General features: G+C 40.6%; 1 protein-coding gene across 1 annotated transcript in view; it reads left to right on the top strand.

Moving 5' to 3' along the window:
- The window catches only part of HECW1 (HECT, C2 and WW domain containing E3 ubiquitin protein ligase 1), a 297476-nt gene that overhangs the window by 254892 nt on the left and 23749 nt on the right, over positions 1-18835 (top strand). The window contains exons 24-25 of the mRNA XM_054021224.1: positions 11215-11313; positions 12631-12760. Coding sequence (XP_053877199.1) covers positions 11215-11313; positions 12631-12760 — 229 coding nt within the window. The remainder of the gene's footprint in view (positions 1-11214; positions 11314-12630; positions 12761-18835) is intronic.

Here is an 18835-nt window from a genome sequence, read left to right as displayed (position 1 = left end):
TGAGCAAGTTTCTCCACACAACCAGTTCACATTCCCCTTAACTTGCCACAACCCTACTATTCCAGCCCTGGATTTCTCCTGATCAGATATTGCCAAGCTGTGTTGTTTCTGTTTGTTTGGAGTTTTGTTACATGGACTAACAAACTATTAGGCTGAGACCCGCAAATTCATTGCCACTAGTATCCTACCAGCCAGAGGACACAATTTTATAAATCCAAAAAGTTTTTATTACAATGTTTGACAAGCATGTGACAAATTGTCTTAAGATACAAAGCCTATAAAAAAAGGGTCTAAGAGGGTTTATGGCAGGGAATCAGATGGATTCTATTCTGGTCTTGCCACTGACTAACTTGGGCAAGTCTTGTGGGTCTATGTTTTCCAAAGTGATGAATGATTTTGGGTGACCAGTTGGAGACAGCTTGCAGAGGCCTGATTTTCAAAAAGTGCTGAGTCCCCAACCTCAGAAAATCGGGCCCCTTTAAAATATCTCAAGTAAGACACCCGAAACCACTCATCACTTTTGAAAATTTAGACTGTAACCTCACTCTGCCTCAGTTTCCAGCTACAAAATAGGGATATCAATATCTAGCATATATCAAATGGATTTCAAGTTCATTAATGTTTTAAAGTGCTTTGAAATTCTCAGATGAAAGACACTATAGAAAACCATAGTATTTTAGGTTACATTACTGTATACATTTTAATCATTAATTAATGATAAGTTTTAAAGCATTATTGTAAATCTACTAGACAAGAGTCATATACTATTAAAATAAATATGCAGTGACAGTCATCTTATAGGACAGTTCCACTAGCTGAGAAGTCTGTGTTACTGAAGTGCCTTGTTGCTTCCGTATTATAATCTCTCCTGTGTCCTAATGTATTTAAATAAACTTTAATTTTCCTTTTAAGATTGAGGCATGACTGAATTACACGTAGTACTGCTGGAACAGCTTGTTAATTATATATTAAGGGTCAGGAGGAACTGATATACACAGAAGGATTAAAGGCGAATTATAAAGCAAAGAAGGGAAAAAATGTTCTTCTTACTGAGCCTTTCTGACAGCCTCAAAGATTTTTTGAAGTTTCTGCTTCATATTTACATTGGTTTTGATTCCCTCTTTTACAAGAAGAATTTTCTAAATTGTTTGGAGGACATGAATTGGTGATATTGCTAGACACTGAAACATGAGATGTGGCTGTCCTAACCGCCGGCTCCCAAACTACATTGTCTAATTTTACATATATGATGGGCAGAGGGAGGGATAATTTCACCAAAAGATGATGATGGTTTTTTGACTTAAGGTCAAGACAGCCTTTTGCAGCATTGTAGGTGAAATTCACCCATTGATGAAAGAGGCCATCAAATCCCCTATAGTGTATTGCAGTTGGCAGAGCAGCAAGATGGAGGGTTCCATGCTGGCTCCCTGTATACTGGAATAGAAGGAAGCATTGAGATGGGCACTGCATCTGTGCTTACATCCACTGGCCAAAACCAATGGAGAGTGGATGCAGAAGAACGGTTCTCCACCCCCCTCTCCCATTCCAGCCCAGGATCTGGAATAGTGGAGCTAACCGTAAGTTGTGGGGGTATAGTCCATTCTTTTGACCCTCTTATTGTTCTGCACATTTTATTTGGGCTTTGTGTGGGGAAGGGGGTGTAAATTTCACCTTTTGTGAATAAAAGACTGAGCTTAATAAAAGAAAAGTGGGGAAATAAATTTCCAACATACAGTAGTTCCATTTATTTAGACTGAAACAGACTCATGTGCTTGTATTTAATGCAGAAGAGGCCAGAGAGGCCAAACCAGAAATTGGTACTGTCAAATGTATCAAGAAAAATACATAATGAAATACTGGAGTCGTAATGTTTAAGGTTCATAATAGTAACCAGTGATGTCAGTGGAAATTGAGGATGGTCAGAGATTTGCAGAATCAGGCAAAAAATACTGTTGCAAAGTTATGCTGTATCACTAATAGTGTATCTGAGTCTTGTCACTTAGAATTCTGAAGTCCATAATACTTTGAGTATGCATGATTCTGTGTTGACATGGATTTTATTTTGGCTATGTTTTTAGCATTGGAAAAACTATCCATCCATACTTTCATAAAACAGGATATCTTCTGGACAAATGCATACTTGTCATCAAACTTAAGTTTTATACGTTTACATCAGTGAAGTTATTCTGAACTTACAGTGGGACAAGGACAAGAGAAAGGAGATTATGGTCCTTGTATAGTAAAATACTCCTAAATAAAAGTATAATAGTGTTTACCTGCTTCTGTTAAACAGGGAGCCTTACTGTCACTCCTTGACACCCCACGCCATCCAGAACAAACATGTCATTGGTTGTGTCAGTTATTGTGGCTTCAGTGTTAGATATATATGTCAGTGACTCATTAGCAATCGAAGGAAAATGTGCAGTCATTGGCTTGTGTTTTTACAGTCTTCTTGCCTAGTAGACGACTGGATCTAAAGATTTTTCTGAGTGACTTTGACTGGTCTGTTTCAACACATGCTGAAGCAACAAAAAACAAACATAAATCATTTTGGTTATAAAATTTCAACCGTTTGCAGATTTCCAACCCCCCAATGTTCTCAGAAGTTTATGTTGAGAATGCTCTGAACAAAAATGCTCCTTTGTTGGCTTCGAAAATGGGGGGGAAGGAGAGGAGATAAACAAAAAAACACATATGTCATAATGAGTTAGTCCAAAATGGTGTATATCATAAATGCTGGTTGATTCAGGCAACTGCATACTCTGTTATAGGAAGCAAGAAAGTAAAAATGTCAAATATATTAAATTAGCTCTGAAACTTTTAGTTATTCAGAGAGTCAGATGCTACTCGATCTGCATCTTTCCTGTGGTTATCAGCAGGAATTGTACTAGATGTCCTTGATTCCCTGCTGCTAGCCCAGAGGAGTACAATTTTCACCCAGTGCAATTGAGTCCAAAAAAGGGCCTGATTTCTGAGGAACGTCGGGCATAGAGCTGAGCGAATAGTTGATTTTTTTTGGTGGCTGAACTGAAAAAAAAATGTGTTCAGGTCAAACAAAACATGTAGAATATTGATTCAAATTGACATTTTCAAAATGGAATGTCTATTCAAAAAATGTCAAAAGGGCTCATTTAATTTTGACACTTCCAAAACAAATTTTAAGCTGAAACTATTCACCAAATTTTATCTGAATTTGTGAATAGTTTCTGAACCCCAAAAATGCACTTTTCAGTGGATTTACTATTCACCAGAAAAGTGTTGCCCAGCTCTAGTCAGATGGTAGGTAGCTGCCTTCTGTCTCAGGGTTCCACCATGGGAGGGTATCTGTAATTTGTGGTGAAGGTTTTATAGGGGCTCTGTCAGTGGCTTCCTGGGAAATGTACTGGACTAGTGCATCCACCGAGGCATCCTACTATGCCATCACCCCAAACAACAACTTCCACATTGGGGACTGCACTGTCATCAATAAAGTATCTTGCCATGCCCCATCCTTCATTAAACTGCTCTTTTTCTTTAAAAGACTGAATTTGAAATAGCTTTCCTTATGGAGATGTGATTTTGCTTCCTTTGACAGGACTCTTCTTGCAGCCTATCTTACTGCAGGCATTAGAATCCTCCATAAAGCCCCTAAAACTCTGCTGACTCATTGTGGCAGATTCAGCTTATTAACTCATCCAGGATATAAGGGATCCGATCTTTTGAGAGACGGTACCAAGGTGCTAGGACAGAGGCAGTTCTGGAGGGACACAGTAGGGACAACTAAGCTGAAGGAGGAAGCATAGGTAGAGGTTTGCATTATTTCATTGTTTTTGCATAAGCTAAGCTCCAGGAACAGCATAAGTTTGGACACTAACTCAGTGCTCATGTGATCTGTTGAAAATGTAGTGGGTAATCCAGTATTGGATTGCTGGTATGTAAAGTGGTATGTAAAGAAAAAACAGAAAATAATGCATTGAATTGGCAGATAAACACTAGAAAAGTAAAGTAAATCAAACACTGAGGGTGTACCAGTATTCCACTAGCCTTTAATGCTATGAGTATGGTTTCAGTCTGCTTTGGTAAAAAACTGAAAGTTGTGGGTCTGATTTCTAGAAATGTGACCTGTGAGAGCTGAGGTTGCTCAGTACTTATGCTGCTCCAGTTCGCCACTCCAGTTTGTTTACCTGCCACTCCGCAGTTCGCTTCCCGCAGCCCCATTGGCCTGGAGCTGCGAACCGCAGCCAGTGGGAGCCGCGATCGGCCGAACCTGCAGACGCAGCAGGTAAACAAACCGGCCCAGCCCACCAGGGGCTTTCCCTGAACAAGCGGCAGACCAGCTTTGAGAATCACTGTTTTAAAGGAATGTTACAACTTTGTGTATAAATTACAACTAAGTTTCATAGATTTTTCCCAGGATAATAGGAAGAGAGAATATTATCAAAGCGGGACTCATTAAATACTCTCTGTCATCTTTAGAGCTTGAACAAAACACATTGTGTCTTTATGGTATACATCATCCTGATAGGGCTAGTATTTATGTGCATAGACTCCAGTATAATTGGGCAGAACTTGCAGGGATAAATTCCTGTGCCATGTTCAGCAGTTTCAGGTTCTAGGAACTTGGGTGAACCATTCCTTCTGTTTCCGCACCTCTTGAGTTTCTAAGTTTTAGATTTGAATGAACCCAAGAACTAAAAGTGAAATTTAGCTGACTGACTTATCCATGGTTTTGACATGAAGCAGTTAATCAGTGTAGGAGTACACAGGCTCCCTCAAAAGCTTAGTAAATCTTAGTAAACCTGGAATGAGTTTTGAGTTTGTGAGAAAACATAAAATGATGTGCCTTACAGTTCTGGGCTATACTGTGAAGTATGTAAAATAAATCAATGGTTATAAGAAATTGGGTCACACAAATCTATTGGTGTGAGGCTTATTACTGTATGCCCCCTCATTAGCTTCACCTTTGGATAATCAGGAAGACAAAAAATGGTTCATAGCACATCTAAGAGGGAGGTATAGGGACCCAGAAAAATTATCAAGTGGAACAGGTGGTACTCCAATGTGCCTAGGTGCCAGAGAGACTATGGGGAGGAGCCCTCAGTCAGTGTGATCACCAGGTGATACCCCAAATATCAGAGAGAGAGCCAAGCCTGCACCTATCAAACTAAGACTGTAAGACCTCACCCCCAAAAAGAGGGGTGGACTGGAAGGAGGACTGAGTGATAACCTTGGTATTCCCCTTGTTAGAATTCCCCCTTAGGGCTTATTTAGGAATGAATTTTTACTGTCTTTCCACAACCAATACTTTGTACCTATGGTATTTGCACCCTTTTCTTTTTCTTCTGGCCCGTGTAAAGGCTACTCCTTTATTATGAGATGTGTGCATGAATGCTTAGAACCCACCAAGGTCTAGAGCCAAAAGGCCATAGTGTTTGGAGTGCCAACAGTGTTTGCCTCAAGCACTGGGGCACACAGCACAATAGCAAATATGTGGATGGTTTTAGTGTACCATGACACCCACAGGGATACCATGCTGGGGAGGGAGGGTGGTTTTACTGCTAAACTGCAAAATTAGAAGAAACAAGGAATTTAACAAATGATTATAAAAAAAAAAATTAACCATGCTATGTATGTATAACCTTCCTGGCAACAGAGATTTCTGATGATTGTACAGTAGTTCTGTCACCACAAATTGAAGTTAAATATGTGTGCCAGACTAAACTATAATGCAGGCTCAGAGGTTGTGAGTTTGATCAACTGCCAGGGTTTTATAAAGATGATCACATTTACTAATTAATTTGATTTGCTGCCCAATTACTATTGTATTCAAAAATATGACCACAAGATATAATTACTGCAATAACCCACAACAGCATGTGCATTAGAGCCTATTGGTGTGTGCATCTAGTGCACTGTAAAACACCCATGAAATTAACGTGACCATATGTCCTGTTTTGGCCAGAACAGTCCCTTTTTTAAGCCCTGTCCTGACCGTCCTGAATTTTTTTGGCAAAAGTGAGCATTTGTCCTGCTTTCTCTTGCCAACTGGCTCGGGCTAGCCCCACGCAGTCGGAGGGGAGGGCTAGCCCCACGTGGTATCCCATTTTCCCTTTGGGAAACATGGTCACCCTACGTGAAATGCAACAATCACTGACTAATCCACACCTTGCTGTGTCTTAGGAATGAGAGTATATGGCTCACTGATTTTATATTTCTTCTACTTTAAAAAAAAAAACTTTAAAAATAATGGTGGGGCTATTTTTGTAATGCATCCTTCCGCTCTAAAAATAGGTCCTTGCAAAGTCAAAGGATGGCAAATGTCTTTTCCCCTACACTTCTTAATTTTTTTCCTAACAAATTTCCCTCTTTTCCAAAAAAAAATTAAGCCCCTTGATATATTTGATCTCCTTGTATCTACTCCTACTTCCCAGAAACCTGGTTGCCCTACCCAGGAGCACTTTGCTACCCTATAAACACATAACAGACTGTACATATTTAAAAAATAATTACTGAACAAAACACTCCACTGCACATATGATTCTCCCCCTGGGAAGGAGATAAGAGAGAAAAGAACAACATGTGACAAGTGTCAGTCATGTTGCTTAATACACAACTTGGTGGTGGTTAGAATTTATGGTGATAAGGTTGGTATAAGAACTTTTATGGAATAGACATTTTGATCTCATTTTCTAGTATTTAAAACTTAAATAAGGAATGTTGGTCCAGTCCCAATTTAGTTTTTCAAGTATAAAGTGGCTGGTGGCCTCCAAACCACTGCTCAAAGGGCAGCTTGGCATTTTGTGGGGAAGGAAACTGTCCTTTTTTCCCCTTCAGGCCCTCCTTCTATGGTCCCTCTGCACAGTATTGCCAACTCGCAAGGTTCAAAAACCCATTAGTCAGGCCTCAAAAATCACAAGATTGGTTTATAAATCATGAGATTTCTGTAAATATAATACTTTTTTCAGTTTTTTTCATTTCCTTTCTGCTGAATGAGCTATTTGGGTGTAGTTGGGTCACTTTTCTCCACATCCCTGATGCTAGCAACTTTTAAAAAAACAAATGAAAGCTGAGATTTTTCACCTAACCACTTGTCTCCAGGAGCTGGGGCTTCAAGTAAAACACTAAATATTGCAAGACTCATGATAAAATCGCAGGAGTTGCAAATCTCTTTATTTCCAGCATTCCATTTGCCCCAGATATCTTTGGCCTACTGCTGTGAAAATAATACCTATGTAGCTGTCTATGTCTGCTGAGTATCCTTCTCTCACAGTACAGTTGTCTAAACTGCACTACAGAAGGCCTCTCAAGAAGGCTTGAGTGCAGCCCTCTTCATTCAAGTTCTTTTAGATGAAGCCTAAAATTAATCTGTGCAAATTAACAGTCAGACAGTGTTTGACACATAAGAAATTTGCTTTACGGATGAAAACTGGTTCTTCAGCAGCAGTATAAAAGGATAAGATCATTTGGAATACAGCATGAGCCATGTTACAGTCAGTTCTAATTTAAGCACTACTGTGAAATTCTCAGAAGGTGTAGGAATTTGTAGGAAACTCCTGCAAACTGGTCAAAGAGTAGCATTATTAGAAGCGAAAAGGCAGTTGCACACAATGTCCTTTTTGAGTGGACGAAGGGTGTCAATAGACAATCAAACCAGAGCAGCTCTCCTACTCATTAATTCTCTCCCTCCTCCCACCATTTCCTGTTCATTAACTACCCTCCCTCCTTCCTCTCCCATTTCCCTTCTCTGCTATAGGTATGTTATTCAGATTCAATCATTGTCTTGCAGGAGGGGAGAGAACGGGTGTTGAAAGAACAGGGTAGAATTGGGTCCTCACATAACCACGCCACTCTCCCACCACTCACCCAACCTGCCTCTCTTGCTAAAACAAATCCTTACCTCTAATAAGCAATTTACACTTGCTCAGAAAAATAAACATGTCAGCTTAAGGAAGGTACTTTGCCCTCCAGTCAGGCTTTACCTCAACACTGTTTATTCTGTAAATAAGCCTTGTTTTCTCTGAAGGGGATATCTCACCTAACTATACCATACCCTAAATCCTTCAGACTGGAGCCAGTACCATGTCCAACAATTTCTTAGCAGAATCAGAGTCTCAAACTAGGTTGTGCTTCCCTTGACATTTTACCTTCAGTTTCACGATTCCAAAGAGTTCCCACCAAAATATTGTCCTCCTCTATGCTCACCTGAGAGGGTATAGAGTGAGCCTTCTGGAAACAGAGTATAGTACTTTATGCTTATTGTATTTTGAACTTTCACTTTCAAAAATTATGATGGAGAAAGTAAAAAACCAGTTGCATCATTTAGGACAAATGGACCTGACTCTCAGTCTGAAGGATTAAAGTCAACACTTCAGGCATTTTTTCCACCTTTAGTTGTCTGGCGTCCACTGTGCTTTCATTGTGTCAGCTCCCCTCTTTAATTGCTTTTTGCTGGAAACATTGCACTGGACCACAAGTGAAGTGAAACGGGTTCTAAACATTCCCAACAGCTGCCTTTTGTTGCTGGTATGGAAACAGCTGTAAGGGTCATATAATCACACTTCTGTTAATAGTTAGCTATATACCATATGTGCCTATTTGGCAGCAGGGGACACACAGGCGGCTCCTGTGGAGATGTAAATGCTAACTGGGACCACTGTCATTCTGTGCCCCATTTGACAGACTAAGCACTTGTTCTATCCCAGGAGAGTTGACTGAACAGATATTCATTGCTGCTTTTATTACAGCAAGGCATATGTATCATTCATTTGCAAAAGGGATCTGTGTGCTTTTCCCTGGAGTGGAAGGAACAGTTTCTTGCTTTTGATATTTTTTTTTTTTCAGTGCTGTAAAATTTTACTAGGATGTCAATCAATTCAAAGCACCTTATGCTTAGCGTGTTCACAGTTAAGTTTTATTTTTTTTTCTTTTGGACTGATAAGCAGCTTCTTTTTTAAAATAAAAAGTTCCCATTGTGAAATCAGTCATACATTTTTCCCTCCAAAAGCAAGGTTCTAAAGCTGGAATGGGTGGAAGGTTACCTATTAAAGAGTAGAGATACAGCAGATTATCATCATACACCATAACACAAGACATATACACAAAGTAACTCAGATTTTTATAACTAGATTGTTCTGACATGCATGAACGTCATTACCAGTTTGCGGGGATAGTTATTAAAATTACAGTCTTTCACATCTAAGTCACTGATTAAAGTCGGACCCCGGTTAGTGGTGAACAAATATTTTTACTACCATTTGTTGTCTGGTAATGTAAAATGACTTGAGGGTCTTAAGAGTACTTTACAAAGGTAGATAAACTTTATGATCCCCATTTTACAGGTAGGAAACTGGCACAAAGAAGGGAAATGATTTGGCCAAGGTCACACAGCAAAGCAATTACTAAAACTCAGGTTTCCTGTCTTCCAGGCCATTCTAACCATAATGCCCAGTGGACTTCACCATGATATACACACTCATGTTTGTCTCTGTCCTCTGGTCCATCGAAGACCACCAGCATTTTCACAGTACAGAGGAGTTCCCAGATTAAAAAGCAAACTATTTAACATACACTAAAATAGTATTACTTTTTCATAAGGGCATGTGTGTTTTACCACAGCAGCAGTGTCATTTCCATTTATTATCAAATGCCATTTCATTTTATTTATAATCTAGTTGGCTGAAAGAGCTATGTATCGCTGCCACATTATTGCATCTGTTTAAACTAGATATGGGAATCCTGAACAATTTGTAGAAAACTGGGATATAGTCTGTCTCAGGGGCTCAAATCATAATAATAGTCTTGGTCTACACTTAAAAGTTATATTGGTTTAGCTACATGGTGAGAGGTGTGGAAAAAAAATCACTCCTGATCGACATAACTATGCTGACAAAACCCCCAGTGTAGAAGCAGTTATGTCAGTGGCAGAATGCATCTCTTGCTAACGTCGTTCAGGGAGGTAGTGTTACTACACTGACAGAAGAACTTCTGTTGGCTGCATCTACGCTAGCGGGCTATCATACTGAGTCTCAGCAGATCTTCTACTGATAACAGTGGAAGGCTTATTCAAAGATCAAGGGAAGAATGTGGCCTTTATATAATAACTAAACATTTAGTTAGTGAAGTTAATATTGCATTCAGCATAACTCAGTGGGACAAAGGGATTCAGAGCACTTTTAGGACCACTGCTATTTTTGTTGTTTGCCATTTGCACATGTACTTGCCTGATCTGTGCACAGAATTGCAGTAACTGTGCACATGAATTATTTGGAAATCTGGCTGTTAAAGTGCCATTGTTATGCCTAAAAGTTCACACTTTACTAAGATGAATGGGACTGTTAACATCTCTTAAAGCTGTTGTTTCAGTCTGTCTGCAGACTCAGGAAGACAGCTCTGTGTTTGTTTTGCATCAGTGACACTCAGTTCATGTTTGGAAAGTTTTCACTGCAACCATAGGGGCTAAAAACACAACTGTTTCTTAATAAAAGTTTGTTTTCTGTGGGGGGAGACCATAATCTGTTATGATGAGTGGTATGACAGGGTTCATCACTGTGGCGCCTCCTGCTGGCTGTCTTGGAGATTAGCTCTGCATATTAGTGCACCCTCTTCAGGTGGTGCCTCGCTGCCGTCACTCCTGCTCTAGGACCCACATCTCTCCAAGGACTGTGGCGTCCTCTTCAGCAACGCAGCCCTCCAGCCGTGCCACACACACTGTGCTCCCCCCTTTGGGGGGGACCTGCAGTCTGCTGTTCAGCCACTTCCTTTAGTGGCAACTGCAGCAAATTGTCTGGTCACTTCCTCATGGCCCCAGCATCCTCTTTGCCCTTGCATCAGGGCCTCAGCCTGCAAACCCCAGCAGTCAGCCAGCAGCTGTCTCTCATTCCCCCTTACCCTGCTCGCAGCACTGTTCTGTCCAGGGTGCTGGCAGTTCTCTCAGCCCTCCAGAGACACAGTCCTTCCCCCCTGGGCTCCCAGCTCCCTTTTTATATGGGCCTGCTTGGCTGTTCCCTTCAGCCCTTCTCTGATGGGTTGCCTCCTGTGCAGCCTCCGTAGGGCTTTATTAACCTCTTAGAGCCCAATTTGGCGCAGGCACCCCATCACAGTGGGCAGACGAACATGTTAAGCAGGCCAAATTCAGTACAAGATATTTAACATATATATATATATATATATATATAAGCTCCTACATTGGTATGTTCTGAGTTACACATCATTTACTGTGTGTTATTTGTATCCTAGGTTCAGGTTCAGTGGTCGTATCCTTGGCCTTGCTCTCATTCATCAGTACCTTCTTGATGCTTTCTTCACGAGGCCATTCTATAAAGCACTACTGAGGCTGTAAGTATATGAATGCAATCAACAGAGACTTGGGCCTTGATCCTGCCATGATCTCTGCAGAAACAAACCCTTGTGGAGCTCATTGCAGGACTGGGACCTTAGTTTTCAAGTTCTTCTACTGTTGCTTTTAGGGTAGATGGGAGGGAGATTTAATCATTTCCTTTTTTCCCCCAGACTGTGCCCTTCTTTAATATTAACAGTGTTGATTAAAGGGTTAAAAGGCATTGGAGTTAAGCACCCACTTTTGAAAATATTGGTCCACATTCCTAAATTTTAATATTAGGAAAATGCAGTCCGAACCATTTAAATGGGATATGGGTCACTGAAAAGCATATTTAATTGGACAATCCACAGAGAAACAATTCTTTTCTCTAAACAAAATGAGTTATCTTGCATGTCACTGGAAAAAACATAATTGCCCAAGCTCCATTGTTTGGATTTTTTTTTCAGCCTAAGCATTTGTTAATTATGTTTAATCATAGAATATCAGGGTTGGAAGGTACCTCAGGAGGTCATCTAGTCCAACCCCTAGCTCAAAGCAGGACCAATCCCCAGACAGATTTTTGCCCCAAATGGCCCCCTCAAGGAGGGGGCTCACAACCCTGGGTATAGCAGGCCAATGCTCAAACCACTGAGCTATCTCTCCTCCCCAAATGTTAATATGTTAATATGGATGTAAAGCATTACAGGTTTCTTTGCTCAGCCTGTCTTACACAATGAGAACCAGGAGATGCCCAGTAATGTATTACTTTTAATGCTCATTGAAATGTTTTGATATTTTAATGGATGGTCTATTGCTCTTTAATCAATTTTATGCAATAAGAAAAGCCACATAAAATATACCAAGATTCAGTTGAATGAATTGATATATATTGACAGATGATAACTCAGAGGAATGTTTAGCTGAAATGGTTGGTTAAACCATGATTTGAGGACTTCAGTAACTCAGCCAGAGGTTAGGGGTCTATTACAGGACTAGTGGAGGAGGTTCTGTGGCTGCAATATGAAGGAAGTCAGACTAAGTCCCTTCTGACCTTAAAGTCTATGAGGATTAATCTGAATTTGCAGTGAAGTCTCTTTTAATAAGCTTTTAAAATGCACGTCATTCTATTTTACTGATATTTAATGTTCTGTAGTCCACACACTTTGAGTTTGGTGTTTTAACAAAAGGTGTATGTATAAAATCAAAAGGGCATCAGCTTTTGTCAGAGCTTTGTCATAAGAAAACACTGTACATGTTCTGAGCAGTAAACCATCATCCTGGTACACATAAGGTTATATCTTCCTCGTCGTTTCTCTGTCTTGCTGTACAATTAGGCCATGTGATTTAAGTGACTTGGAGTACCTGGATGAGGAGTTTCATCAGAGCTTGCAGTGGATGAAGGATAACAACATCACTGATATCCTGGATCTCACTTTCACAGTGAACGAGGAGGTGTTTGGCCAGGTGAGTATGGCTATGTGACGAACCATCGCAGAGTTTGAAAAACAGATTTGGAACTGACATAGTCAAACACAATGAACATCATTCTGTTTGAACAGATTCATAGTAAATTCCTTTAACCTTTTCAATGCCATTTTCATGTCTTGCCTTTTGTTCTTATAAGCCATCTATTTCAGTGCACACAGTTATTCTCAGAGTCTACCGTGTACAATACCAGCCCTGGCTTCCCTACAGGCCTCGTCAGCCACACACTGATGAACAGAAGGAATTCTCTAAAGTGGAATATAGCGCCTCTTTCTAGGGTGTAATTCAGACAGATTTGTTATTCGGTGAATGTGGGAAAAATGTAATTTACATGTTGATGTGACTGAAAGGATGCGGGGGGACAACTAATAGGTGGCATATGGTATGGCAACCCTCATCACTACCTTGCCTTGCATCTTCCTATTAGTTGCTATTCCTCCTATCCTCACCTCCTTCTGCACACTGGGCATGTAAATTACCCTTAGTTATGCACCCCCAGTAATTATGCTTCTGCCACTTACACCTGATTTTTTGTTTTGATTTTGTTTTTGTTTGTTTGTTTGTTTAACCAACTTAGGCATGAGGCCAAATTTAGTTTTGAGTTATACCAATATAAATTCAGAATAGCTCTGTTGATTTCACTGGAGTTACTTTACATTTACACTTTTGTAAATGAGAGCATAATCTGTGTATTTTACACCACTATATATGACTCCACTGAATTTGACCCAATGAGATAGTGGTGGGACATCAAAGAGGAGATGTAGGAAGAACAGCTGGAGATGGTAGACTGTACAAAAGGGGAGAGATGAGGCTAGAGAGGCAGATTTGGCAATCATCAGCATGGAGACAGTAGGTAACGCTGTGAGCGTGGATGAAGTTGCCTAGAAAAAGGAAAGAGAGGACAGAGCCCCAAGAGAAACCAATGGAGAGTTGGGGGCAGGATTAAGAGCCACCAAAGGAGATGCTGAAGGCTAAAGAAGTGTCGAAGCTGAGGGAAAGGAGAAAGTTCAGGATGAGGGTTTGACTGGTAGTCTCAAAGGCAGCAGAGAGATCAAAGTAAAATATTGCCCCTGTGACTTTCCAGGGAAGTAGTAAGGGCATGGAGGAGATCAAGAATAGAGTTGGAGCAGAGAAAATCTGGCAGCAGGAGTAAACAATAGGTCAGCAATAAGGATCTTGGAAGCAGAAGAGTCTGCAGAAGGGTATTTTCAAGGTTGAGGTTGAACTCTGGTGTGTCTGTAGACTAGTGGAAAGGAACTAGAGGATAGAGACTAATGACAAGGGAAAGGGGGAGCGAGGAAGGACAAGAGGCAAAAACAGAATCCAGGGGGCAGAATAAGGGATTACAAGTATTGGGGCCTCTTCAGAAGAGATAGGATTATTCTGCACATCCCAGCCATCAACTGTTTTCTTGGCTTTGAGCAAAATTTTGTGTGACATCCAAATGATGATGCCGTGGTTGCTCTGGCAGAAATGGCAGTTTAAAACTAATGCGTAAAGACGTAGACGGACAAACAAAGTTATGCAGATACACTGTACGGACAGATGAGTTACATGTATATTTACATTAGTAGACAATGAAGGTAAGTGAAAATATCACTGGGAGTTGTGCTCATTCATCTGAGAGCACCACCTGGCTTGCTACCTAGAATTACGCTCTTTGCAAAGAGAAGATGCATATCATTAAGTGGGATTTTGTTGCATGCTACAAATAAGATGGGTTTTAAAAGAAAAGATCAAGATATCTGATAGTACTAAACCAGATGAACAACTTAGGGCCAGATTCTGATACCATTATTCATGTTGACTAGTACCTTACTTCACAAGCAGACCCATTGACTTAGCTGGGATTACTGGTGGAGTAAGGTGACTTTCATTGTGAATAAGAGCATCAGAATCTGGCCCTAATCTCCTTTTAGATTTTAAGGTTTTTTGGGGCAGGGACTGTCATTTTCTGAATGTTTGTACAGCACCAAGCACATTGAGGCCCCAATTAGGTTGGCCTCTAGGTGCTACCTCAATATAAATTGCAACAGAGGGTCCTGTGGCACCTTTAAGACTAACAGAAGTATTGGGTTCTTACCCACGAAAGCTTATGCTCCCAATACTTCTGTTAGTCTTAAAGGTGCCACAGGACCCTCTGTTGCTTTTTACAGATTCAGACTAACACAGCTACCCCTCTGATACTCAATATAAATGTTAAATGATAAATCCATGAGAAGACTCTCATTGACTTTAATGGGTTTTAGGATCAGGCCCAAAGCTGGTCATGGGAGGAAGCAAATGTTCAGGGACTGCTATTTAGTATTTAAGAATAACTTCTGTGTTAGCTAGATACCATTCAAGCAGACAAGTGGCAAACGATCTAGCAGAGAGTCCCAAGAGTTTGGCCAGCAAAATTAGAAGATTGAAAATTGTAGACTGGTTGCCAAAAAAACTGTGTTTAAAAGAATATGGTCAAACAACAAAGATCTTGTGGACAAGAAATTTTAGGAAATGGAAGAATGAAACCTGGAATTATATATTACTCACAGATGAGTCCAACTTTGAAGAGTTGTTGGATCATTTAAAGAGTGGGTGAACAGTACTTTACCAAAGTGTAAATCACAGTGGTAGCTTTATTAATATTTGGGAGCTGCATCTCAAAGGATGGATAGGGCAAACAAAATCTAGAAGGGACATTTGGGTGCAGCATCGGACTCAGCTCTACCCCATCAAGATTGCAATCTTTCTTGCGCCTTGCACCTGCAGGGATTGTGTGTCACTGTACCTGTGGCAGCACACAAATCCCTCTGCAGCTCTGCTGTCACAGCTCTGTTCACTCACTCCCGAGGGTTCTCTGCACATTCAGCAGCAGGGTGGCCTCCCCCGTGTCCGGGGGCTTGTCCTCCTCCTTGCAGTTCAGCCCAGGGGTCTCTGCTCATCAGCTTGAGATACATGGGGGACAAGGAAGGAAATCAGATAATGCAGAGGATCAGATAATGAGGATTCAGATAGTATACTATATAGAAATAATAAGAAGCTGAAGAAATTAATCATCGGGAAGGCTGCATGTTTTGGGAAATCCTGCAAGAGATTTGGGACAATGGGACTCAAGCACATGCTTAAAGCTAGACATGCATAACTGCTTTGCTGAAGAGGGGCTTTCATGACTCTTTCACATCTATGCACTGTCTTCAGGGATGAAATTGAGCCCTGGGGCCAAAGTCTCAGCTGGTGTAAATGAGTGCAGCTCCATTGGAGTCCATGTACACTAGCTGAGGCTCTAGCCCATTATGTCTAACTTTACCCTGGTTACCTTTACTTGCTCTTACTGCTTCTCATTAAAGCTTGAGCTTGGATGAATCATCAAGTGTTTTCATAATTCATGATGCTACTCTAAGTCCCTGTCAATGGGCAGAACAATGAAGATCATATTGTATATGCTTTGTATGCAATCTCTTGGACTAATAAACATATAAATCATGTATGCAGCCCATTCGTTATCTATAGTAGACATCACTGCTATGGCAGCAGAAAACTGAAAAGGGCATAAGGAGGTTCCATCACTTTCTAAATCATTTTTTTAGGGCTTGTCTACTCAAACATATGGTTTGTGGCAAGTTGGGGTGTGAATCTACTTGCACTAGCCTTCCACAGACTTTCTATGTGGACCCTGCTGATGTACATTAACAGTTTGTTAATGTGCTTTCATGTAGTCCTATTTGAAATCAGGTGAGCAGCCGACATCATGATTTGTTGATTTAATGTACCCTCTCTATACACATGCCACATAATACATCATTGGAAAGCTTATTCTGTCTACTTTAAGATGATGTATGATGTGACACTGACAAGTGGTGCCATTACCATAGAAATGGGATAAACAATAATACCATCCACAATTAAAACTTTGAAATATTTGCATTAGTTTCTGTTAGATTAATGACTCTATGTATTATTGCAAAACATAAAACTGGATTTCTTTGTGACCTCAAAGCATCACGACAACTATCTAAAGGATGAAACAAAATAGAATAATGAATTTGAACAAGTATAATTAAACTGAGCTGGTGACATTTCTAGTCAACTTCATTATCATCTTGTTCACCATTATGGTCTCTATTGAGTGTGTGGTCTCCATTGCTTTGGCATGTACACAGTTCTTTGCAGGAAAGATTGTTCTGACTATAGACACAGTTGATTGTGCAGTGAGCCCCTACTGGTACAGGAACAAATAAGGTCTTGTAGAAGCTCAGAAGCCACTGGGCCCTTGAAGAATACAGGAAGTAGTTCATCATCCACATTTTTCCATCCATGTTGCAGTGGTGATCCAATATCTTGTTCACCTATGTGCAAAGACATCCAAATCTTTGTTTGCCAATATGCTCTTTAGACATGCTCTTCAAAACTGTCCTCACATGGTAGGAGTTTGGCCAGTGACTTGTCTGTTTTGATGACTAGATTGAGGTGCAAGCTATTCAGATTTATGTGGGTGTCCTTTTCTTTCTTACGCTGGTCATACATCACTGCTAACAATTTCCTTGCTGTAGAAATTGCAGCTTGTCTGTCACTCTCTCCCAATTTGGCAAGATCTCTGGAGCATAAAGCTCCCTTTGTTTTGACAGCATCAAACACAGATTTTTTTTCCCAGTTCCAAATAGGGATGATACAGCAGGAAGTATGTTGCAGAAGTCAGGAGTGAGTGCGTCACAAATTGCATGCACAGTATGAAGCGACACTTGTCAGTTGTGCTGATAATGGTGCCTCTTTCAATCTACATGCTATATATGTGTTCCATTTTTGAAAAGTAGTGAACCACAAGAACCAAACCTTCTGTGTCAAGTGACCTAATTATTATGGTTACTTTGACACCGAGAGGCCCAAAAGCCATATTAGCACATACAGCATGCAGAGGCATCATTGTATCTGCTTTCTCTTGAGTACTGTATAAGTCTTGGACTTCAATACCCCACTGGTGATGGACTTTGCTACGTCCCCATTGTAAAAGCCTCCAACAAGAAGGTGCATTTTGAACCATATATTCACGGAGGAATTTTACAAGTGACTGCTGTTGGATGCCACATTTAGAAACTTTTTTCATGGAGGCAAAGGGTGTCCACCAATCACCTGGTATTTTTTGCATCCAACCTTAGACCTTGTCCGGTGCTGTCTTTCTGCAGTTTTCAAAGAGTTACTGTTATCATATGTCAAAGACTCTGATTACAGAATTAGCTTTCTCAAATCCTTTTAGGACCTGCCTCAAGTACTCAGCAGCCAATACACTGAATGTGTGGAATTTGTCTCCAGCCATCATTTGTATCACAGCGTTGGCATCTTTGATGTACACAGTGGTTTCTTTGCATATGTTTACACAGCAAAGAAAAACCCACTGCTGGTCTGTGCCAACCAAGTCAGCTCACAGGGCTCAGGCTGCAGAGTTGTTTCATTGCTGTGTAGACTTCAGGCTTGGACTGGAGTCCAGGCTCTAGGACCATGTGGATGAGCCAGCTGTGGGTTTTTCTTTGCTGTGTAGACATATCCCTAGTTGCATTCTCTTAGCTGATGGATTCTTTCAGCTTCTGCTTCCAGCTGATGCCCTAATTCAGCTTTGTCTGTTGTTCTCATAGTTCCATCAGCATGGAAGAAGAACACAGGCACCTGTCCTCTTCGGTGACAAAGAACAGTTGCCATTGAAACATCATCTCTTCATCTTGCTAAGGGCAGGACTCTGCGGAAAACAATTGCTGGATTGATCGCTGCTGTGATTGTCCCTCCATTGTCAAACTTAAATTTGGTCCTCTTGGCCATGTCTGCAAATGTTTTGATGACTGAGTTCTTGACTAGGCTGAAGAAGCTATGTGTCCCATCAGAATCAAGTGCACCTGTCACAAATCTCTCCATTTGTTCTTCATCCAGAATAGGTACATATGGAATTGCTATGTAGATGCTCTTTCTTTGTTGCAAGCTTATGCTTGAAACTAGACCAAAATGGAATCACATGAGTGTGAACAATATCAATGCAATTTGGTATTGGTAGGACGTTATGAAGTAGTAGTCTTAAGAGACTCC

This window comes from Malaclemys terrapin, chromosome 2 (assembly GCF_027887155.1).
Source record: "Malaclemys terrapin pileata isolate rMalTer1 chromosome 2, rMalTer1.hap1, whole genome shotgun sequence".
NCBI lineage: Eukaryota > Metazoa > Chordata > Testudines > Emydidae > Malaclemys > Malaclemys terrapin.
Note: the sequence above shows the minus strand (reverse complement) of the source record. Positions and strands in the feature narration are given on the sequence as shown.